The sequence below is a fragment of the Phycodurus eques genome, chromosome 8 (genome assembly GCF_024500275.1).
Source record: "Phycodurus eques isolate BA_2022a chromosome 8, UOR_Pequ_1.1, whole genome shotgun sequence".
In the NCBI taxonomy this organism is placed as follows: Eukaryota; Metazoa; Chordata; class Actinopteri; order Syngnathiformes; family Syngnathidae; genus Phycodurus; species Phycodurus eques.
The window spans coordinates 6,495,676-6,520,052 of NC_084532.1; the positions used below are offsets into that span (position 1 = coordinate 6,495,676).

Consider the following 24,377-nt stretch of genomic DNA (forward strand, 5'->3'; position numbering starts at 1 on the left):
GACAAACATGTTGTTTCAATTTTTTTTGTACTACTTGTTCGAAATAAACTTTAAATGAAACGAACTACTGAAAAAATACTGTGTTAAATATTTGTACTTGATAAAAATGCAATCACAAAGCTCCAAAATTATTTTTATATCGAGTACACCCACCAGCACCTTCGACGATGAGGCAAACTTGCGAGCCGCGTGCCCCACCATATGCAAAGTGAATAATAAAATCTTACATCGTGTTTAATCCCGACTTTTATTTTATGTATGAAAATACAGATTTCATAAATGAAAAAAAAATAAAGGTTACCACATTAAGGGTGTTGAAAAGCACACGCCTTCAAGGTCACAGGTCAATGGTGGACATGGTCATCCCTTGGAGCTATAATAAGTATACTTTTTAAGAAACATTACCTACACCTCATGGACAGATATTTCATCAGAGCGCTGGAAGATTAAAGTTGGGCATGTCATCACTGAGATTTGGAATTTTGAGGTAGTCCAGAAAAAAGGAGCGCCCCTAGTGCCCAAGGTTCTGACTATTGTAGGACTGTCGTATATGACAGGTAATTTGCATGCGAGTCATGGCCAGTATCGTCAGATTGGCTGGATCGGATGGATGGTCTTCCCCATTCTACAACCCCAATTCCAATGAAGTTGGGACGTTGTGTTAAACAGAAATTTACTGCCTGAGCCCATGCGGTGATATCCTTTACACATTGTTTTTGATGCAGTGCCGCCTGAGGGATCGAAGGTCACTGGCATTCAATGTCGGTTTTCGGCCTTGCCGCTTAGTGATTTCTCCAGATTCTCTGAACCTTTTGATGATGCTATGGACCGTAGATGATGAAATCCCTAAATTCCTTGCAATTGTACGTTGAGGAACATTCTACTTAACTGTTCGACACAAAGAGGTGAACCTCGCCCCTTCTTTGCTTGTGAATGACTGAGCAATTCAGGGGCACCCATCTGTTCCCAAACAGGTGTTTGATGAGCATTCCTCAACTTTTTTTGCCACCAGTCCCAGCTTTTTTGGAACGTGTTGCAGCCATAAAATTCTAAGTTCATGATTATTTGCTAGAAACAATCAAGTTTGTCAGTTTGAACATTAAATATCTTGTCTTTGCAGTGTATTCAATTAAATATAGGTCGAACATGATTTGCAAATCATTGTATTCTGTTTTTCTTTATGCTTAACACAACGTCCCAACTTCATTGGAATTGGGCTTGTCAAAGGGAACCTGAGAAAGTCTATTCCTGACACTCCCGGACACACTCCTCCTTGTGTCCCTTGTTCCAGGCTTTTAGTTTACAATGCGTTGAGCAGTAAAGAACCTTGTGGCAGCGAGTACAAGCAGTTAGTGTCACAGCTGCAGAGCGTCCACAATGGTAGCAGAACTTAAATGGTTTCCTGGAAGAATGTTCAAAGTTGGAGATTAAATGAAAGAGACAGTTCACAAGCACATTTATCTGTTACCTTGCTACGGGAGGTTTGTTGTCAGAAGAACTAGCGCCTTCACCTATGAGGAAAGTAGCTCTTTAACTCTGGGATGTTATACATATCACCAACACTAATATGAAAGGAAATATTATACACTCACTATTCTGTAAAAGGCGCTTTTCTCTCTCTAAATTCTCTTTCTCTCTTTTAACAGCCTTGTATCGAAGCAGATCTCCCATCAGGCTAAGCAGGTGACGGCGTGCTTTGAATGTTTCTCGCTCCTCCATGTTGAGCGTATGGAAGGGTGTGTTGGCAATACGCAAGTCCTAGATAGCAGTATTACACACTATGAGTACACTTGCAGCAAGTTGTAATGCAAAAGACAAACATATAAATACTGTATGTATATACACGTGTATATACACTGTATCATTTGGTCACACTATGCTTTTGAATGAGAAATGTGTCCAAGGTTGGACCAACGATACTGTGCGAGTTTCTGAAATAATATGTACAATTTCCACACAAGCGGTTGTAAAACACATCCGAAAGACCACTACTATAAAAATAGCACAACACCGACTCACACCATTTCGCTTAATGTTTTGAAAAACAGTTGTCTTACCTGGTTGAAAGAGAAGTGTGCATAGTCAACTGCAGTCCCTTTGATATCGCCGACTTGAACTGGCATCAACATGTCAGCACCAGCTTTTTCTAACATGTCCAACTGTGTCACACATAATACAAGGATCTTTTTTTTTTAAATGGTCGTAAAGTTACAGTATGTACATTATAAATCTAAATAAAAGTGCATGTTATTTATATGTATTTTCTTTAACTGAATGTATTGAAATGCCTTTCTTCGGTCTAAGGATTATAAAATATGGTTTGGCTACCATTGTGGGTGTTGCTAAAGCTGGACTGAGTAAAAGGACTGCAACAACAAATTCAATTATTAATTATGTACTTTCCCCCTAGGGGAAATCGGAACCAGTGAGTGGGTAAATACTGTTACCAGTTTGACTCTTTTTCCATCCAAGTTGTAGCTGAAGTTACTGAGGGCACAAAGGGCATTGCCCACTCCAAACCCCAAGGGAATGTTGGGATCTGCACCCCCTTTTAACAGCTCCTCCACTGCCTACACAGGTTAAAACAGGTTAATAGAAGGACGCAGCGTCAGCAGCAGCATGATGATTAGTGGACACGTATTGAACATTGCATTCATTCCGGCCTCCATTCAATTTTAACGCTTATGTTGCTCAAAGTCACAGAGCATATCCCAGCTGACTTTGAGTGGACCCTGTGCTACACCGTGGACTTGTCGCCAGTCAATCATTACAGTCAACACACGGCATGTATTGAAAGAAAACCATTCAATGTGGGAGGAAATCAGAGTACCTATACACCTATACTGCCTGTTAAAGAATGCGCGTCGAGACAGTTACCATTTCATTGCCACTTGATATGGCTAAGGAAAGAGGTGAATGTCCACTCCAGAGGAGATCTGTTCTGGCTCTATGGGAGAGCAAGAGCGATACCGCCTTGCTGGCATTCTGTAATTAAACAAGCGGTCAACACACAAAAGTCATCCAAATCAGTTGATCATTTGTAGCTGTTCTGTTATACAGAGGCTTACAGACTTGTACAGATTCTCAGATTTCCAGCAACTGATTTTATATTTAACATCAATGTTCATCCAGTTGGTTGTTTTGTCTTTATAAATAAAAAAATAAAATAAAAAAACAGGCACACAGATTTCCATAATAAACACGTTAGTGTTATCTATAATGTGGGGGGGGAGGGGGGGAATCAACTACATCAGCCCCCACTGTATATTATGTTGTGTGTATCCTCATTCTCTGACATACAGTAGCTATAATGTATTTCCTCACACAGTGATCAGTTTCTCTCTGGCAGACCATGTGCAGAGCTGTTCGACCTCCTTCTTCAGGACTTGGCTTCCACCGGATCCTGCATGATTTCCTTATTATCATGGAAACCTGCAAAAATAATCAGAAATAATGATTCTCGTAGTTGAACTACGACCACGCCTGAACATATTGTGCACACCTTATCTAGTTCGTAGATCTCATTCTGGTCGCGTGCTCGTGCGTCTGGGTCAGAAAGAGCATGCAGCAGCAGTTCTATGATTTTGGGACTTTCTGGGCCTGGCAGTTCTGCAGCCACATGAAGAGGATAAAGGGCTTTCCTCTACATTGAAAGGATTTGTGTGTTAACATTGGCAGAAGAACGGACTACATCTGCATACATCAACACATTCAGCAGGTGAACCACAGTCCAACTGTCTCAAGGCAAAGTTTTTACAAAACAGAAATAAAGCATAACGTTTAAAGTAAAGGAAATGCTCGGAATGCTACCTCAAGTGAGAGAGAAATACAAGTGTGAGCTCCACTCAGTAGAAGTCTCCTGACAGTTTCAGTGTCTCCAGCCATAATGGCCACGAAGAGGACAGGTAAGGGGACTTTGCATATATTGGGGTCAGCTCCCCGATCCAATAGCAGATTCAGTGTGGACAAACGAAAACGATGCCTGGTCACATCAACAAAAAACATCCAATTTACATAGCTAAATGGAGGGAAAGAGAAAATGGGAATATATCTGACTTACATAAATTTCTTTGCAGCTATTTTGCGAACAGTCTCCTGAGTATCAGAATGTTGAGGAAACCCGGTGCGACTCAGAGCTTCAGCTGCACCCTGCAGGATCTCCTCTGAGACTTCTATGTTGTAGCTGTACATTGAGCAGGAAGAAGAAAAGGATTGTGCTGGGGCCATTTCACTGTCCTGTTGAAAACATACACACACACACACACACACACACACAGTTTTAAGAGCTAAAACCTATTAAATTTAGCAAAAAACAGATTCTTCATTATGCGCATTATCATTATGATAAAATATAGTTCTACTGCACACTACATAATGAGACCAATCATCACCTGAATTGCCCCCTCCGAAAGTAGCACCTTTTTCTGGTTACATCGGTTATGATCATCTTCAAGAGTCAACTCCTCATCAGTGGGCTCTTCAGTGATATCCTGTGGGCAGTCATGACGACATATTATTGGAGATAGATAATGTACACGCATCTTTTAAGATGCTTTGCCCAAGTACAGTTGTGATTACAGCTTGAAGTTGTTTTTATTATTATTTTTTTTTAGCAGTAGTCTCAACATTTTGGAAACTGGCATTTGGTATACAACCAAGAAGAAATGGCATCTAAAAATAAAAAGGGCATTGATAAGCGCTGGAAAGAAAATCTAACCTAAAAAGGAAAAACTCAAGATTGGGATGTTGCATGTTATTGCGGAGTGAGTAATACGTGATGTAATAAATGCAATTCATTCATTCATACTGCTCTCTCAAATCATGGCAACTGTATCTTAACCTGTGTTGATATATGCAGTGTCACTTATTCAGGTTTTTTTCAATTACTATTTTTATTGTTTACAGAATACTTTGAATTTTGATCAATATCTGTCATCTTGACACGACCTATGTCCTCCGTAATTATTCTAAAATGTATTAGAAATTATATACTGTATGTATATATGTATTTGGTGGTCCCTGCTGGTCAAGTTGGAAGGGGGATTCCTTCTTGTGCTGCCTTCTCAAGGTTTATCCTCTTTTTTTCCTTCTGAAAATGTTTTTTTTTTTTTTTGTTTTTAATGAAAGTTTTTCCTTGCCCGGTTGGGGGGTTAAGTCTTAGGGATGTCGCCAATCTTAAGTCAACTGAGGGCCTGTGGAAGCCCTTTTTTGACTTTGAGCTACACAAATACATTAACTACAACCTGACTTTAACTCAAAATACAGAGTGGTGCACCAAAACATTTGTGACTAAGATAGCATTTAGTTAAACTTACTTCACAAAACATTGAATCAGCTGGTGACATGCGTCTCTCAATCCAGTAATTCATTAATTCTACATTAAATGAGTGATTCTTGCTAAACTGGCGTCGGGTGGAATCCTCGCATGTCCAAAACCATCACTTCCCCCCCCCAAAAACAAATTGACATGCTAGTTTATGCATCGACATTACATCATCAAAGCTGCAATTCTCAAAACTTTAGTCAATAATTTGTAAAATATAACAGACCCACGTGGGGATTGACCATTATTATTAGTGAAAAAATATTGAATTGACCAAATTGAAACCAAATTGACCAAATTAAGGACGGTGACGAGTCTGCATATCGACAGGAAGCGGAGCGGCTGGAGCTGTGGTGCGGCCGACACAACCTGGAGCTGAACACGCTCAAGACTGTAGAGATGATCGTGGACTTCAGGAGGCATCCTTCGCCACAGCTGCCCCTCACGTTGTCCAGCTGCCTTGTGTCAACTGTCGAGACCTTCAAGTTCTTGGGAATTACAATCTCTCAGGACGTGAAGTGGGCAACCAACATCAACTCCGTCCTCAAAAAGGCCCAGCAGAGGATGTACTTCCTGCGGCTTCTGAGAAAGCACGGCCTGCCACCGGAGCTGCTGAGACAGTTCTACACAGCGGTCATCGAATTGGTCCTGTGTTCTTCCATCACAGTCTGGTTTGGTGCTGCTACAAAAAAGGACAAAACTCCGACAAAACTGCTGAAAGGATGGTCGGTACCCCCCCTACCCACCATTGAGGACTTGCCCGCTGCCAGAACTAAGACAAGGGCGTGCAAAATCCTCTCGGACCCTCCGCACCCCGGTCACCAGCTCTTCCAGCTCCTTCCCTCAGGTAGGCGCTACCGATCAATGCAATCTAGAACTAGTAGACATTCCAACAGCTTCTTCCCTCTTGCGATCAACTTCTTAAACACCTAACCTATAATTCCATTACAATAAGCTGGCAATTTTTTTACTTGAGTTCGTTGTCACATTTCTGTGGGGCCAATTATGTATTACTCGTGCACTCACTGTAGTTGTCTCACCATGCTGCACTATTTGCATATACTGGCCACTCATGCCAGAGTAGCATCTGCTCCATTTGCACACCGAGGAGTATCTGTAACATTTGCACAACCAACATTGTCCCAGATGCTCGCACTACTCGTCACTTTAAACCGCATACTCTCCTTGAAGTCTCAGCGCCCTTTGCACAATGGTCATTGCACCGGACTATTGCAATATTAGTCATTCGAACTGCTCTAAGTGCTAGAGGACTCTGCATCTTTTTGCACAATTGTTTTTTTTCAATGTCTTTCTGTCTCCAAAGTGTTCTGTAAATTGACTGACTGTTGTACTAGAGCGGCTCCAACAACCGGAGACAAATTCCTTGTGTGTTTTGGACATACTTGGCAAATAAAGATGATTCTGATTCGGATTCTGATTTGGACATAGGTGGATTCCGCCCAACAGCGACAACATCCACTGTATACACGGTCAACTCTTACCTGTATTTTGGCTGGAGGTCCAGAAAATGTGTACAAACACTGGATAGGATAGTAAAGGACATGACAAACTGACAAAGACGACATTCCCTCAAAATTCAGCCTGTCAATACTAGCCCCCATATCCAGTAACAGCTGGATCACATCATTATGGCAGTTTATCTGAGAAACATAACAAAATATAATAAAACACTTAAATTGAAAGCACAATTAAAAAGGGCGGGTTAAGTAAAATGATAACATGGTACGATAACAATGAGATGAGAACATCTTTTACTGTGGCGGCAATCAATGCAGTGTGTCCCTGAGAATCTGCTACATCTGGGTGAACAAGGCCATCCAGCAGAATCTGCAAAACAGCCTGTCGTTCTCCTATGGAAGCTCGATTTATCAGGAGCTCTGATGCGACTTCCAACGGTCCTTTAGGACCAAAATTGTCCCTTTTATATGAAAGAACTTTCGCAATATCCCAGTCCAATTTTTCAGCTTGCTGTCTGAGAAACAAATACAAAAAAATATTTATAATCAAACACATTTTCAGACTGTTTACATGGACTTTTCACACTGAACATATTTTGTACATTATTTGAAATTGTACATAACCTGTGTTTGTGAATGTGAGCCAACATTTTGTCTGTTAAAGGGAGAGTTGAGAGTGGGTCTCGTTTGTAGCCTTCATATGGGTGAGAATCAGGTTCCCACAGCTGGCCAAAATGCTGGTCGAACTCTTTTCTAACATGCGGGGGCAACGGTAGGTGGTCACCATCAGTGGAATAATTTTCAATGCCAGAAGGGAGAATAGTATTTTCATCAAAGAGCAGCAAACCATCGTCCATGTCTACCTAAACAGGAATATAAGTTTACAAATTACATATGAATGCAACACTAATTTTTGCTTCCATTATTTCATGAGCTGAAGTCAAAGTCTTCTATGGACACCAAAAGGCCTTTCTCTCAAATATTGTTCACACATCTGTCTAAATCTGTTCGTGAGCACATCTCATTCGCCGAGATAATCCATCCACTTCATGTGTGTGTCATATCAAGATGCTGAATAGACAGCATGATTATTGCACAGGTGTGCCTTTGGCTGCTCACAATAAAAGGCCACTTTTTAAAAAAAGAAAACCAGTCAATATCTGACCACCATTTGCCTCACGAAGTGCAAACAAAATCCTCACGTAGAGTTGATCAGATTGTTGATCGTGGCCTGTAGAATGTTGGTTTACTTCTCTACAACGGCTGTGCAAATGTTTCTGGGTATTGCGTATCGTATATGCCTATTCAGATGTCTAGTGAGTATGCTGGCCATGGAAGAAGTGGGATTTTCACCTTCCAGAAATTGTGCACAGATCCTTGCAACATGTGGCTGTGCATTATCATGCTACAACATGAGGTGATAGTCGTGGATGAATGGCACAACAATATATCAATGAAATGCACCTGCTCCTGGTCATACCATGGCCCCATCGCCACCGTAGGCTACACAGTGAAACCCGGGGTTCATCAGTGAAGAGAACACCTCTCTGCATTCTAGAATGCCAGACTGAGAGCATTTTGAAGAACTAGTCAGATCGAGATCCTGATGAGGATGACAAGCATGCAGATGAGCTTCCCAAAGACAGTATCTGGAAGTTTGTGCAGCAATTCTTAATGATGCAAACTGATTGTTGCAGCAGCTCTCTGGGTGGCTGGTTTCTGAAGATCTTGGAGAAGATGCTGCATTTGGTCTGCGGTTGTGAGGCCGTTTCGATGTACACGACTGCCTACTTCTCTGAAACACCTTTGGAACGTACCACAAAACTTGCTACATCTGTGCCATTGTGTTGCATGATAGAATTGCACATTTTGGAGCGGCCTTTTCTTGTGGGCAGCCTAAGGCACAAGGGCAATAAGGAGACGTTATCACTGACACACAATATCTGAGAGAAATAAGCCTTTTGTGTTTATATAAAAAAAGAAAAAAGAAAACGGGCGCAAACGCAAGTTTTGCATTTATATTTATGTTCAGTATAGTCAGGTCCATAAATATTGGGTCATCAACACAATTGTCATCAATTTTGGCTCTAAACACCATACGAGTGGATTTGGAATGAAATGCACAAAATGACCTCTAACTGCAGGCATTCGTCTTTACTTTGAGGGTACAGAATTTACATCCAAATCATGTAAATAGTGTAGGAATTACAACGGTTAGTATACAGTATATGCATCCCACTTTTTAAGTAACCAAAGGCAATGGGACAAAATAACAATCATAAATCAAACTTCCACTTTTTAATACTTGGTTGAAAATCTTTTGCGGTCAGTTACAGCCTGTAGTCTGGAATGCATAGACATCACCAGATGCTGGAGTTCATCACTAGTGATGCTCTGCCAGGCCTTTGCTGCAATTGTCTTTACTGTAGTTCCTGCTTGTTCTCGGGGGATTTTGCCTTCAGAATTTTGCCTTCAGTATGGTCTTCAGCAAGTGAAAGGTATGCTCAATTGGATTCAGGTCAGGTGATTGAATCGGCCATTGCATAACATTGCACTTACTGGCCTAAAAAACTATTACCAAGAGCTCTGAAGCATTTGGCTGAATATGAGCAGATACAGATGAGCCGTCACCTTATCGTGATGGAGGGGTTTGTGTGTCCCGGTGATCCTAGGAGCTAAGTTGTCTGGGGCTCCATGCCCCTGGTGGGGTCACTCATGGCCAGAAAAAGCATGGGTATAAGACCCCCTATGTCAAATAAAATAAATGGATCTAGGTTTACCTTTCCCACCGGCGCAGCCCCCTGGAGCCAGGCCTGGATGTGGGGCTCGAAGGAGCGCGCCTGGTGGCCGGGCCTGCACCCATGGGGCCCGGCCAGGCACAGCCCAAAAGGGTAACATGGGTCCCCCTTCCCATGGGCTCACCACCTGTGGGAGGGGCCATAGGGGTTGGGTGCAATGTGAGGTTGGCGGTGGCTGAAAGCAGGGACCTTGGCGATCAAATCCCCAACTACAGAAGCTAGCTCTAGGGACGTGGAACATCACCTCACTGGCAGGGAAGGAACCCAAGGTGGTGTGTGGAGACCCCGAGGATGACCTAGGACATGCTGGAGAGATTGTCTCCCGGCTGGCCTCGGAACGCCTCGGGATCCCCCCAAAAGAGCTGGATGAAATGGCTGGTGAGAGGGAAGTCTGGGCTTCCCTGCTAAAGCTACTGCCCCCGCGACCTTACCTCGGATAAATGGATGGATGAGCGGATAATATTACCCCAAACACACAAAACTGATTGATGTCTAGGGCCTTTCATACAGGGATATATTCCAGCCACCGAAGGCTTTCGCAGCTCAAACATGTTGGGATGTGTTGACATAAGAGGACTCTGCATCTTTTTGCACAATTGTTTTTTGTCAATGTCTTTATGTCTCCAAAGTGTTCTGTAAATTGACTGTCTGTTGTACTAGAGCGGCTCCAACTACCGGAGACAAATTCTTTGTGTGTTTTGGACATACTTGGCAAATAAAGATGATTCTGATTCTGATTTGATAGTTGAGCAGGTCGTGGTTTCAGTGAATTCAGTGGACATTCCCACAGCGTTTGAGTGGAAACTATGGCTGTATTTTTAAAGGCTCAGTTCATTGCTTGATTTGTTTTTTTAAAATGTAATCATTCGAATTTGCCTGGGTTGTTGACAACACCCCTCTCTGTGGTGTGTCAAATACCCAACGCATTTATTTCTACTTTTCAGGGACTTTAAACATTAGCCAGAACCCAACTCAACTCCAGGCCTTTATCGGCTTCATCTATCTTGGGAAAAGAATGGACCAAACCTGGCCAAATATCTTGTTGCGAGTCAACTGTCCAAATACCTTTGTGGTCCTGATAATTGAGGCAGTCATGACAGGGGGTATGCATGAGATAAGATTTTAGATTTTAATGAAATATCTTATAGCAGAAAGTCCACATGGACATCATATCTTGTTTCCTTTCAAATCCAGTTACGGTGTCTGAAGTCAAAATCATTAATATCTTTGTCATCATCATTTTTAACGATACCAACCAAAACTACTTAAATTGGTTAAAAAGCAAAGATAGCAGTTATTTATCATAATACTTAACCCCTGAATGTGTCCTGGCAAGTCCATCAGAGAGAACTGTTTGGAGAGTCTGGTAAGAAGCAAATAACACAAATTGTGCAAATTCAACAACATATTAAGGTTGGGTATATTTTATTACCATTAAATGAATGCACATAAATGATTTGGTCTACTGAACAATTATTATGAGTATTGTAATTACTTACTTGACTCTGAGAATGTGAGTCAGTAGTTTGCTCCAAGTAGACAGCGTATTCAGTAAATTTGGTCAGGCTGAAGCTGCCTTGTACAGAGTTACACATTTGTATCAGATGCTTCCCGTGCCAAAGTCCGACATCCTGACATCCTGTTGGCTCACTAAGCACACCGGGACCGAACCTCTGATCGGCATGGTACAAACCCTGAAAACAGAATAGTACTTTGTCATCATTCAATACTATCTAGTCAATTTCATTCCCAAACCCTGAAAAGGAAAGTACTTTGTTAGCTTTCATTACCAGCTACAAAGTCACTTTCATTAAGTTTAGCCTACCTTAAATATGGCTCCATCAGGAAAAATATGTTTTCCATAGCCTTCTCTCCAGTTAAGGTAGAACTTGCCAATGAATGTGTTGCCTGTTGGCCAACAGTACATTCCGTCACCATGCCTGTAGTCTTTGTAGAAAGAGCCTTCATAGAACTGCACACCACAGAAATATTGATGAAAGTTAAACTTTTTGCTCAGCTATAGTCTTGTTTATTTTTGATGGCATCCCTACTACATAGCCCTCGTGCTAGTGGCCCGTCCAGGTGAACTTTTAGGAACATTCTGCCTAACGAGAACCTTGAATATTTCATTCCACCTCACCTCTCCGCTTCTCCAAGTGTACCTTCCCTTGCCTTGTTTGAGGCCATCAACAAACTCTCCCTCATATTTAAAGCCCTCAAGAAAGTCCTGAACACCAAATCCCTGTCGTCTCTCCTCGCACACTCCTCTGCTCGGACTCCCTGCCGGTGGCTGCTCCAAACTGCCGGCTGCCCTAACATCTCGCCGGCTTGACATTGAAACAGCAACTCAACATGGATGTTAGCCAAAAACAACAACATGGACGTTAGCCAAAAACAAAACAACAACAAAAACCACCGAAAGGATTTGTTCGTATACCCGCCAGGACGACGGCGCACAAATACTGAATTCAAAATTATGCCGTCCTAATATCGTACTTGAGAACATTGACGTGTTTGTCGGCAATTATTACCTCAACATGTTCGAAATGACATGATGTAATGTTCGCGTGACTCTTAATGAGAAACGATACCACATCACATTACGTCATCATACATAGCAAAAACTGACGTATTCCAAAATGCGCATTCACGCCGTAGCATCGAAATGTTTAAACTTTTGCATTTAAAATGTAAAACAACACGTGCAGTAGCTGATAAAACTACACAGCGAGAGAAATGTTTTGAGATTCGCCTGACATGGAGTTCTCACACGCTCATTTTGGATCAACTGTGTGCAATTAATTCTCAAAAATATGTAATAAAAATCATTTTTTTAAAAAAACTTATTTTTTCTCTCATTCTGATTGCTATAGTAGATGGCAATTGGAGTCCACTACTTACTGCAGGTCAAACTTTGCGGATATCTTGCATTATAGAGAAACTGGGTGTAATTAACAGGCAAAAATGTTCACCAAAATTCAGTAATAGTCAAAAATATTAAAAATCACTTTTTCTCATTCTGTTTGCTGTAGTAGTTGGCAATGGGAGTCCACTACTTAGTACAGGTCAAATTTTGCTGATATCTTGCATTTTGATTAAACTGTGTGCAATAATTGTCAGAAATATTCGCTAAAAATCATTCCATAACGTTCTCATTCTGATTGCTGCTGTAGTTGGCAAGGGGAGTCCACTACATACTACAGGTCAGATTTTGCTGATATCGTGCATTGCAGAGAAAACAAGTGTGCAATTGTCTAAAACATTTTAATATTAATTATTATTATTAATTAATATTTATTTATTTATTTTACCTGTCCTGTTCAGCTGCATGGCCATGCGGAATGGTGGATCTGTATGCCTTTCACGCTGGAACAGTTTTGGTGTGCAGCAGGGGAGTTTGAAATACTTATTTTTTTAATTATTCTGATGTTTATTAAAAATGCAACCGGACAGAAAAGGGTTTTAAGTAACAGACCAAGGGACAGCACTGACAAGGGAACAGGTGTGCAAACCACAGCTGAACAATAGACAGTTGATATATTTGACCACAAATAACGTTACAAACGTTTAATAAGAGGGGACCAATTTTTTAAAGTTATCTATTTGGTTATTATGTTTAGGAGAGATAATTTCTAGTGTTATATTTTTGATGATTACTGAATTTTGGTGACTATGTTTGACAATTAAATGCAGTTTAACCAAAATGCAAGATATTCGCAAAATTTGACCTGTCGTCAGTAGTGGACTCCCTTTGCCACTACCTAGTGGGAAATGAGAAAAAGTGTTATTGATTTTAAGTCAATATTTTGACAATTAATTGCACAGTACAACACGGGTAACTTTCTCTTGCTAAACTGGACTATCCAAAATTTTAGTCAAAATTTCCTGCAGTCGACTGTCTCAAGAACAGTCGACTGCAGGAAATATGGGTGTGCTACCCTGCATTGAGTTTCAGTTTATATATGAAATAAATGATCAGTTTTACCATAGATCCTTGCCTGCCATTTGAAAATATCAATGGAAAGCAATTAAGGGTCTTCAAATTTCCAACAATCGTACAGACAAGGGGGAAACGAAACATCTCATAATATATTGAACACTGTTCTTCAAAGGAGTCCTAAGTTTTTCTCCTAATAGAATTAGTGTCTTGTCTTTTTGGACCACATACATGTTGATTTGGGGTTAAGTATGAGAATTTAGTGGACAGAAAAATGGATACAAGTGTCATCCGTCTGGCTATGTCAAGAAAAGGTCGAAAGAAAGAAGGTCCACAGTATTAGACCTTGAGGGACACCATGAAGTGTATCCTTTCCTCTAGTAAAAAAATAATTATTTGTACTGAGTTAAGGACTTTAAAAAAATGTGTAAAAATCTATGAATCTGCATCAAAATATAATGATTACTGCTCTTCCTTCTCCTTCATTCAATTTTATGAAAATCTTGTGTGTGCGTTTTTTTTGGTGTTTGTTTTGTTTTTTGTAATGCATTAGAAACACAACAATACAAGCAAAATTCGACATTTTTATGCTAAGCACATTGACATTGTAAATTGGAGCTTGGTAGGTTCATACTTCAAAATGATGAATGGGTAGATATAACATTGTCAGGATGAAGTAGACAAAAGTGGCATTTCAGTATAACGGTAGGTGAAGTAGAAACGTAACATGTCAAATGGTCAACGGTGGCGAAACAAATGTGACTCTTAAGTTACCTGCGGGTGAGAATAAATTGGTGAGCTCGCTGACTTACTGGAGATCAGTCCAGAATGCAGCCTGCCTATGAACCATCTAAGTCAGTGGGAATATGCTCCATCCCACCCTGATGCTGAAAATGATCATTTATATCAGTTGTAGCTGTAGTTTTCCTTCAGGTTAATGGATTGCCACTCGGCGATATTGTCTTCAATAACCAGGACTTGGGATTTAAACTGGACGTGAAATGGTCTTCTTGATGCAAATAGGACAGTCTTAGGTCCTTTTTTGGCCTGAAACATGACTCTCTTCTCAAAGGTGATTGGAACAGCTCCTGAGTTGGAAGAGAACAGACAGTGTGTATGCCATGTAGACAATACCAAAAATACAAGTGAGCGTTCCAGATATTGCACATAGAAATACTTGACAGGAGCTTTACTGAACCCTTTCAATTTTAATGGGGTAAATTCATATTTTCGCTCTTTCAAGCGCCTGAAGCTAATTGGCAAATCAAGCACTGATTCTTACCTGTCTCCCGCAGACACTCTTCCTTGTGTCTCTCATCCCATGCTATCAGTTTACAGGCCATGGAGCAGTAAAAGACTTTGTGGCAGCGAGTACAAGCAGTTAGCTTCACAGCAGCTGAGCGACCGCAGTGGTAGCAAAACCTAAATGGTGACCTAAGTAAAGATTCAGTGACACATTACCGTAAGTACTAGTTTAAAGAATGGGATGGCGTGTAAATCCAAAAAGTTTCATTTTGTTACTGCACCTTCTTTTTACTCCAATAGGAGGTTCACTTTGATTAATAGATTTGGCATCATAAGAAATTGCACCTTTATCTGTGAGGAAAAAAGCATTCTTCACACAAGCTGGCATCACACTTTCACTTTTTGGTGTATGCCCTTTCTTAAAACTATGAGCTAACGCGTATTTCCCCAATATACTTACCACTCTGTACAAGGCACTCCTCTCTCCCTTGATACTCTCTTTCTCTCTGGACAACACTCTTCTTCAGCAGACTTCCCATCATGCTTAGTAGCTGGCGCTGTATTCTGAATGTCTCTCTCTGCCCCAGGCTAAGAGCATGATAGGGAGTGTGGGCTATACCAGAGTCCTAGAGAGTAGCATAACAGTTGATTTTTGTTGTTGTTTTTGCATAAGCACAATGGCAAACATTTGTAAGTTCATTTGCATCGCTGTGGTAGAAAATGCTTACAGTACTGTGTATGGAAAAACTACATAGTCAATGTTCAAAAAGTCCTTCATTCTAGGTTTCATACATTCCCAGTCAGGAAAAGATTCTCTGGGGTTGTAAATTGTGTTACCTGGTTGAAGGAGATGTGTGCGTAGTCCACTGCCGTTCCGATAGAATCACCAACTTGAACTGGCATCAATATGTCCGCACCAACCTTCTCCAACATGTCCAGCTATGATAAGATTCAGTGTCTTCATACATTATACAAAATGTGACCTTTGGATTCAACAATGTACTGTGAACACAACAATTGGTGTGAAACACTGGAACAGAAGTACGTACCAGTTTTGGTCGGTTGGCATCTAAACGGTAGTTGAAGTTTCCAAGGGTACAAAGGGCACTGCCCACTCCCCGACCCAAGGGAAGGTTGGGATCGACACCTCCTTTTAATAGCTCTTCCACTGCCTACACAGGAGAAACACGAGGTTAACTCGAGCAATGCATTGTGCATTAGTCTGTGTTCGAAAGTGTGTGACAGGGTATTTACCGTGTTATTGCCACTTGCTATAGCCAAAGAAAGAGGGGAATGTCCACTCCAGAGGAGATCTGTGCTGGCTTTATAGGAGAGCAAGAGAGATACTACCTTGCTGGCATTCTGTATAAAAAGCACGCAGGTCATTCAGAGACACGATGATGCTAGAAAAGCATTTGTTGTTAGGTAGAATTCATCTTCACACGCGACGGAACGCCATGTTGTGTCTCGGCGCGACGCACAAGGTGAGCGTTTTGACTTCGTGGCACCACGCCTCGAGTGGAAAAATGTTCCACTCTGGAGCGGCATCAGACAACGCATTCAATAGGAGGAGGGGTTGGCGGAGTCATTTCAGAGCGCTAACAGCCAATAGACCAACCAGCAGTAAAAGCATCCATGCTACTTCCTGGCAGGTCGCTAAGCAACAAATGCCAGATATAGGCAAGGTTGCACCGGCGCACCGTCGTCCATGCGCCCTGCCCCGCGGTGAACACCAAGAAAACCAAGTGCAGTGTGTAAAGGCCTTAAATATTAGTTCAGTGATTGAGGAAAGCAAACTATTCAAGCTTACGCTGCTATTTTTTGAGTAACGTATAATGTATGAATCAAATACCCCCCAACACACACACACACACACCTGAAGGAATAAACTTGATTGATTTTTCTCCACTTAGAATAGAATGTGCATTACTCATTTTTTAAACACACTGCAGTCATCAGAACAAAACTGCTTAGTCATGCCGGATTAACTCACACAATAGTCGCTGTCTCTCTGGCAGGCTATGTGCAGAGCTGTTCGACCTCCCTCTTTAGGGCGTGGCTTCTCACTGAGCTTCCATGATTTTCTTGTTATCGTGGAACCCTGTAAAATAATTTTTGGGTTTTTGTGATCTATTACACCTTAAGATGCTTAAGAAGATTGCGCAAAGCCCTGACTCTTAGGAAAGTAATAATTGGTGTCAAGGAATTATGTTGAAGTAATTCTTCTCAAGTGACTGTTTTTTGTATGTCAAGGAGCTAAGTTTAGCCTGGGTTGTTAGTGGAAGCTATGGAGTGTGTCATATGTGGATGTGTAATAGCATTTTTTTTTAATCAATCTGTAAGCTATTTATTTTTTTAGAGGACTGTCAATTACTTGCATTTTTTTGCTATTCACGGAAGAGCTGTACTGCACACCTGATCTGGTTCGTAGACATCGTCCTGGTCACACGCACGTGCATCTGGATCCGTTAAAGCATGCAGCAGCAGTTTTGTGATTTCGGGACCTTCTAGACCTGGCAGTGCTGCAGCAACGTGTAGAGGATAAAGGCCTTTCCTCTACAACACAGTGAAATTATTAGCTGGCTTGTGCAAGGCAAAAAGGGTGAAGTCGCTGTGATTCCCACAATTGGTGTTTTTCAGTGAATATTTTGCCCAAGTATTTTGTGTTCTAATCGTCACACAAACTGCGGGTTGACTTGTATGATGTCGTCATTATGTGCACCAAGCCTTTTTTTTTTTTAAACTACAAATGCCAGCTATATTAGGTGACACGGTGGGTGACTGGTTAGCACATGTGCCTCACGTTTCTGAGGACCCGGGTTCAAATCTGGCCTCGCCTGTGTGGAGTTTGCATGTTCTCCCCGTGCCTGCATGGGTTTTCTCCAGGTACTCCGGTTTCCTCCCACATCCCAAAAACATGCATGGTAGGTTAATTGAAGATTCTAAATTGCCCGTCGATGTGAATGTGAGTGCGAAGGGTTGTTTGTTTCTATGTCCCCTGCGATTGGCTGGTGACTAGTTCAGGGTGTACCCCGCCTCTCACCCAAAGATAGCTGGGATAGGCTCCTGCACGCCCGCGACCCGCGTGACGATAAGCAGTATGCAATCTATATATTTTATACAATACTTAACCTTTCCGGCCTTCTAACTAGATTAAAGAACTAGCAGGTGACAGTCTATGTGTTTTTGTATGTGGACAGACTTGTTCATACTTGTATGGGGAAAATATAAAAATATCGTTTACACAAATAAATTCAGCAGTTGGACCTAATTCCAAAGTGAAACCATTTTTAAGGCAGGAACACTGGAATGCTGCAGTACCTCTGGTGGGAGAGAAATATCTGTTTGTGCGCCACACAGTAGATGTTTCCTAACAGTCTTTGTATCTGCTGCCAAAATGGCCAAAAGGATGACAGGCAAGGGGATTCTCGAAGTGTTGGGGTCAGCTCCCCGATCCAATAGCAGATTCAATGTGGTTAAACGAACACGGTGCCTGGAGACACAAACCCATGCAACAAATTTATATGGATACATGGAGGGAGAAAAAAACAGAAAATGAAACGGGCCAGTGAAGCGACGCACTCAAACTTCATTGCAGCCATTTTGCGAACAGTCTCTTCAGTATCATCAGAATGCTGCTGAAACCAAGCGTGACTCAGAGCTTCAGCTGCTCCCTGAAGAACTTTCTCTGTGACATGGATACTGTAGCTGTACATGCAGCAGGCAGAGTCAAAAGATTGCACTGGGATCACATTTTTGTTTGTGTCCTGCTGCAAAACGTTGGATGAATAGAAAGCAGTAAGTTCAAAGAGCTGATTTAAACAAATGTCATTATTGAAATGATTGGCTCTTTTTGGTCTTGACCTTGGCAATTTTTGATGAATATTCTTTCCACTTCACGCTGCCAAGGACAATATGGCCCTCCTTCACCTCAATGGAGTGTTCTGAGAGCAGCACTTTCTCTTCATTGCCACCATCATCCTTATCCCTCCCTTCAGCCTCATAATAATCTCTTATCTTATCACCACCTTCTAATTTGACATCTTCTCTTCTGGGTCTTACTTTCCCTCTTACTTTCTTACTGTAAGTGGATCCTTTAGTTGATTCCCCCAGTCTACTCTGATGACATATAGTAGTAGATGCAATCTGAAAATATACACAATCTGAGGTTACTTTGACTAAAACTTGCAAAGAAATGTTATACATTGAATTCAGAAGGCAGTCAGACCGCTTCCTTTAATTAACTTCATTTGTAATGTTGTGTCATGTTTACACTTGCTACATGCTGCAATAACCCATATTGCCACAGCAAAAACAGTTTTCGTAAACTTATTATAATATATAATAGAATATCTGGTAAGAGTTGAAAACAGTATTCAGTGTTGTCATCCACACGACCATTGCAATGTGGTTCAAACTGGAAAAGCTGAACAAAAGTCATATTTCATTTTTCTATGTAAAGTAATGGGAATTGGGGGGGAGTGAGGTCTGAATTCTTTCTGAAACTTTTGCAATGTGAAAAAAAAACAGTAACTTGTCATACTTGTGTTTTAGATGTCAGACCAGGAAACGTGTATAGAGACTGAAAAGGATAGTAGAGTACATGACACACAGACAAGGCCGACATCCCCTCGCCATTCACCCTGTCAATGTCAGCACCCAAATCTAACAACAATTGGACTACATCATTATGGCAGTTTGCCTGAAAAACAAACCAACAAAAAACAAACATGACAGAAGACCTCACAATGAGACTATTTGCACACACTTACAAATAACAGTCCAAGTTGAAACAAACATTCATAATTGTATGATTGATATATGACATTAGCTTAGCAAACAAGCTGAGCCTATCCAATGTACTCATTAATCACATTTGAAGAAATTCATAGTGTTATTACTGTGGCAGCAATCAGTGCAGTGTGTCCCTGAGAATCTGCTACATCAGGGTGAACAAGGCCGTCAAGGAGAATCTTTAAAATTGCCGGTCCTTTTCCTACGGAAGCATGATGGATCAACAGCTCAGATGTGACTTCCAAATGTCCTTTCGGACCAAAATTTTCCCTTTTTAATGAAATAACTGCTGCAACATCCCAGTCTAAAGTTTCAGCCTGTTGTCTGAGAGATAGACACAAATGTATACATTATAACCTGTGACTACATTTGCTTTTTTACTTTTTATGATCAGGCATCTAAAACAAGTGCAGACGTTTTTCAACATTTCGGTACTCCCAAAGCTTTTATGTAGGGTTAGGTAAGGGACTTTTTTTCTGACCTGTGTTTGTGAATGTGAGCCAGCATACGGGCTTGTAAGGGTAGACTGGTGTATGGATTTCGTTTGTAGCCTTCATACGCGTGGGAATCAGGTTCCCACTGCTGGCCATAAAATTGTTCATCCAACTCTCTTCTACGCCCTGGGGGCAACGGTAGGTGGTCACCATCTGTAGAATAACTCTCAATACCACAGGGGATGGCATTATTTCTGTCAGGAAGCAGCCAACTCTCATCTGTGTCGACCTTGGGGAGATAGTTGGGGGGGAAAAAAAATCTGATCTTAAAAGGTTTGCCATCCATTTTCGGGGAGAACATGCAAACTCCACACGGGCGAGGAGACCCTGGTCCTCAGAACTGTGAGGCCAATGTGCTAACCAGTCGTTAACTGTGCCGCCATTTCCTATTCTTTTAAGTATTATTTTTAGTTTTTAACAAAATAACTGCAACCCAGCAAAGTTCACCAAACATTTTTACATGCATTACTATAGATCCGGGTTTCCCAAACTTAAGGTTCTGAACACAAAATTTGGTTCTAGGTGTGTTTTTGAGTTACTGATTAACACCAAGGAATTACCATTTTCTGGATTAGATTAGTATGAAAACTTAATGGCAAAATGCAGTACCGCCACAAATCAGTTAAACCAATATCCAAATTCTGTCTCAATATCATATTAAACTATCTACAAAACACTAAAACAATAATTGAAATCATGGAAGTGTTAGTGTATTTGAAAACTGTCATGGATTATAATTTTACCTGACTTTGAGAATGTGAGAAGATGGTTTCCTCCAAATAGGCAGCATATTCAGTAACATTTTTTAGGCTGAAGCTGCCTTGTACAGTGTTACACATTTGCATCAGATGCTTCCCGTACCAAAGTCCGACATCCTGACATCCTGTTGGCTCACTAAGCACACCAGGACCAAACCTCTGGTCAGCATGGTACAAACCCTGAAAAGCAGAACAGTACTTTGTCACCATTCAATACTATTTACAAAGTCAATTTCATTCAGGTTACCTTAAATGTGGCTCCATCGGCAAAAATATGTTTTCCATAGCCTTCTCTCCAGTTAAGGTAGAATTTACCAATGAATTTATTGCCTGTTGGCCAACAATAGATTCCATCACCATGCCTGTAGTCTTTGTAGAAAGAACCCTCATAGAACTGCACACAGGAGGAAGTAACTGGTAGTTATGTTTTACTCATTGATGTAGAAACACCTCAGTTTATAATTTCAGTGGAATTAAACAAAGTGTGGCTGAATGCGGACTGCTCCGAAAAGTTCTAGAACACTGGATTGTTTTTAATGCAAAAAGAAAAATGTGATTTTGTGGAAAGAAAAGCAATGCTTCTGCAAGTGTTCTGGAAGATCTGCAGATGTAATTGTTCTCATTGCAGCATGTTTCATCAACAGCAACTGGTGGCCCAGGGGCCATATCCGGCCCGCTACGTCATTTTATGCTGCCCGCGAGAGTGTGCATCGACTTTGTATTTCTTGCTAAAATACCAAAATTGCAAATCGGCTTCACTTTTACAAATGTTGAGATATTGCAAGCATGTTTTTATGACCTACCCCCCTTTTAAAATCAAATTGATTGATGAGTTTGACACCCCTGGTGTAGTGGGATGCCTGCAGAGGCGTTGACAGCTTCAGCCATTTCTTTTTCAACTTTAAGCTTGAAAGACGACAATTGCATTTCTGAGACCAAATGCTTATTCATAGATTTCCCCTGCAGTTTATCGGGCAATACGCCCTCTGGGTAAGCCATGGGACGAGCCATAAACGGGGGCTGTTTGTGGAACATCAAAGGTTCCGATCGCCATTTGGTGGGTCAAATCCAGACTTTCATTCATTCCTTTGGGGTTTCGGCGGATTCAATGATAAAAGGGCCACGACGGAGACAAAAAGTGACACCAAGTATAGGTAAGAAGAAGTTAGCTCAACAATTTCAACCTTAGTGAACCGATCAGGGCTCGGGGCAGTACGTAAGAGTACGCCCACAGGTACGAGACTTTATAATCTCGTGACAAACATTTTAGGGGCTGGGCTCAGCGCCAATCGGACCATGAAAACAGCTATTAAGACACAAAGGCTTGTTCAATAAACCTGATTTCACCCAACCGCCTGCGTCTCAGGGGATTCTTTGCTTCCACTCGACGTGAACGCTTTCTCAGCCCCAGAAATTCACCTCGGTCACTCTTTTGAAGACAAATTCAGGAACTCGCACGCTTCTGGAGTGAACAGACAGACTGCTTTTAAATTATTGTTCAGTCACATGTTCATCGCAGGCGGCACGGTGGACATCTGGTTAGAACGTCTGCCTCACAGTTCTGAGGACCGGGGTTCGAATCCCACCTCTGCCTGAGTGGAGTTTGCATGTTCTCCCCGTGTCTGCGTAGGTTTTCTCCGGGCACTCCGGTTTCCTCTCACATCCCCAAAACATGCGTGGTAGGTTGATTGAAAACTCTAAATTGCCCGTAGATGTGAATGTGAGTGCGACTGGTTGTGTGTTTATATGTGCCCTGCGATTGGTTGGCGACCGGTTCAGGGTGTACCCCGCCTCTCGCCCGAAGATTGCTGGGATTGGCTCCAGCACGCCCGCGACCCTAGTGAGGAGAAGCGGAACGGAAGATGAATGAATGAATGAATGATCATCGCAACAACACTGTCCTTTGTACTCTCCACATCGTCCTTGCACCTCACTCTCGACTGCATAGTAAATACCACTCTTAAAATAATATTGTACATAGAAGTACAGATGAGACAGATACGGTAGGTTTGAAACATTGTTGTCATCAGCTTCGTTCAACGATCATGGACAGGGAGAAAATGCTATTCATTCAGTACTGGACCAAAGTACCGTACTTCATCGGATGCAATTGCAGCAAAGACAAAAAAGATAAAAAGAACTAAGTCTGGAACTAAAATGGTCGGGCATCATGTTTGTGCGCTAACCCTCTCTACGTATGATGTAGTGCATGACTGAACAAAAATAGAAACTCAACACATTTCAGGCAGATTGCGGCCCACCACTCCCACAATGCGGCTATTCTCCGAGTTTCCAAACGGTTCGAGTGTAGCAGCTCGGACCCGGAGCGCATTTCCGAACGCACCCAGTGACTTGTCGAGCATTGTGGGTTGCTATGATACACTGTGATGCATCATAGTCCTTCTTTGGCATTTCGGCTCATTAATAGCTTATTTTATGTACAATGCATATGAGAAACACTTGTACTTCGATTTGAGCAATGTGTCATGTTTTGTACGGACCCCATCCTATTGTGCAAGTGTACGTTCTGCAGTAGCCACAAAGAAAAATATGAATTATTGTATTTGAGTTGGCTTCCCTCTAATACATAAAGGGTGAGAACACCCTAAAAAATAATTTGGGTCCAGAGTTGTATTTTGCTGTCGAGTCTACTCCAGTAGATTTATGAAAATTGTTCCTCCGTGACTATCTACACATAGCCTAAGCAGAATCAATTTTCGGCTAGTGAGCATCCCGGTCGCTGTGGCTCTTCATCTTACCTCTCCACTTTTCCAGGTGTACCTCCCCTTGCCGTGTTTGAGGCCATGGACAAAATCCCCCTCGTATTTGGAGCCGTCGAGAAACTCCTGGACACCGAACATCTGTCGTCTCACCTCGCCGACTCCAATGTTCGGACTCCCTGCTGGCCGCGGCTTCGTCGCGACTCGCCCCGGGGCCGTCACAACCGCTGGGCAGTTTGACAACATTCGTCCAGGCGTTTCCCCAGTGCCTTTACAAGCGTTTAGCCTTTCAGTCTTTCCATGTGTGCATGGTTAAAAGTTCGCTACATTTAAAGCACTTGTCTTTTGTCCAAAGAAAATGAATGGCATTGTTAATAAAAGTCAACCCGCGTCATAGCAAAGACATCTGAGGTTTTTTTTTTTTTTTTTTTTTTTTTTTTTTTTTATAAATGGTTTCAGGATGGCACGAGATGACGCCGCAGACAAAGCAAATGAAGCCACTGGTGATTGGACAGTAACAAGCTTAAAGGTACCATCCAACCCCGAAAGTACATCTACAACTAAATCATCCTTCCTCACACTACAATCAATACAACAACTACTATCACTTTTTGTGTATGCACAAAAGTGAAACTGATTTGACACTCCCCTGAGGGAGCCTACCAAAAAGATACAGGATTTACTATTCGTGTACCTTCACAAAACATGTCTGTTCAGTCCACAAAGGTGGTCGTTTTAGCCTGAGGATGGCGCACACACACTCAACGCTGGGTACGGAAAGTATTCCGACTCGCCTAAATTTTTCACTCTTTGTTATATTGCAGCCATTT

General features: G+C 41.7%; 2 protein-coding genes across 5 annotated transcripts; both read right to left on the reverse strand.

Moving 5' to 3' along the window:
• Positions 1-745: 745 nt before the first annotated feature.
• On the reverse strand, positions 746-13,218 carry LOC133406066 (ankyrin repeat and MYND domain-containing protein 1-like). Its single transcript, XM_061683320.1, is given in 18 exon segments — positions 746-1,402; positions 1,469-1,511; positions 1,593-1,758; positions 2,058-2,159; positions 2,448-2,570; positions 2,878-2,985; positions 3,325-3,438; positions 3,440-3,643; positions 3,811-3,982; positions 4,061-4,236; positions 4,392-4,490; positions 6,826-6,984; positions 7,100-7,316; positions 7,426-7,664; positions 10,915-10,962; positions 11,099-11,293; positions 11,425-11,571; positions 11,740-13,218. Coding segments are annotated over 18 exon segments (2,667 nt in total). The 5' UTR covers positions 11,935-13,218; the 3' UTR covers positions 746-1,242.
• Positions 13,219-13,320: 102 nt separating this feature from the next.
• Positions 13,321-23,946, reverse strand: LOC133406818 (ankyrin repeat and MYND domain-containing protein 1-like). Of its 4 annotated transcripts, none has more exons than XM_061684778.1 (18): positions 23,587-23,946; positions 21,075-21,221; positions 20,813-21,007; positions 20,057-20,298; positions 19,683-19,899; positions 19,325-19,483; positions 18,646-18,927; positions 18,364-18,548; positions 18,103-18,274; positions 17,197-17,337; positions 16,775-16,882; positions 16,036-16,143; positions 15,831-15,953; positions 15,619-15,720; positions 15,242-15,407; positions 15,063-15,132; positions 14,819-14,970; positions 13,321-14,624 (listed from the first exon to the last, which is right to left on the reverse strand). In XM_061684778.1, the coding sequence occupies exons 1-18, from the start codon at positions 23,791-23,793 to the stop codon at positions 14,443-14,445; spliced, it is 2,958 nt and encodes a 985-aa protein (XP_061540762.1). In that variant the 5' UTR covers positions 23,794-23,946; the 3' UTR covers positions 13,321-14,442. The 4 variants fall into 4 exon arrangements, with proteins under 4 accessions (XP_061540762.1, XP_061540760.1, XP_061540763.1 ...); XM_061684776.1 differs by having other exon boundaries at positions 18,364-18,551; XM_061684779.1 differs by lacking the exons at positions 18,646-18,927; positions 19,325-19,483; positions 19,683-19,899 and having other exon boundaries at positions 18,364-18,489.
• Positions 23,947-24,377: the final 431 nt, after the last annotated feature.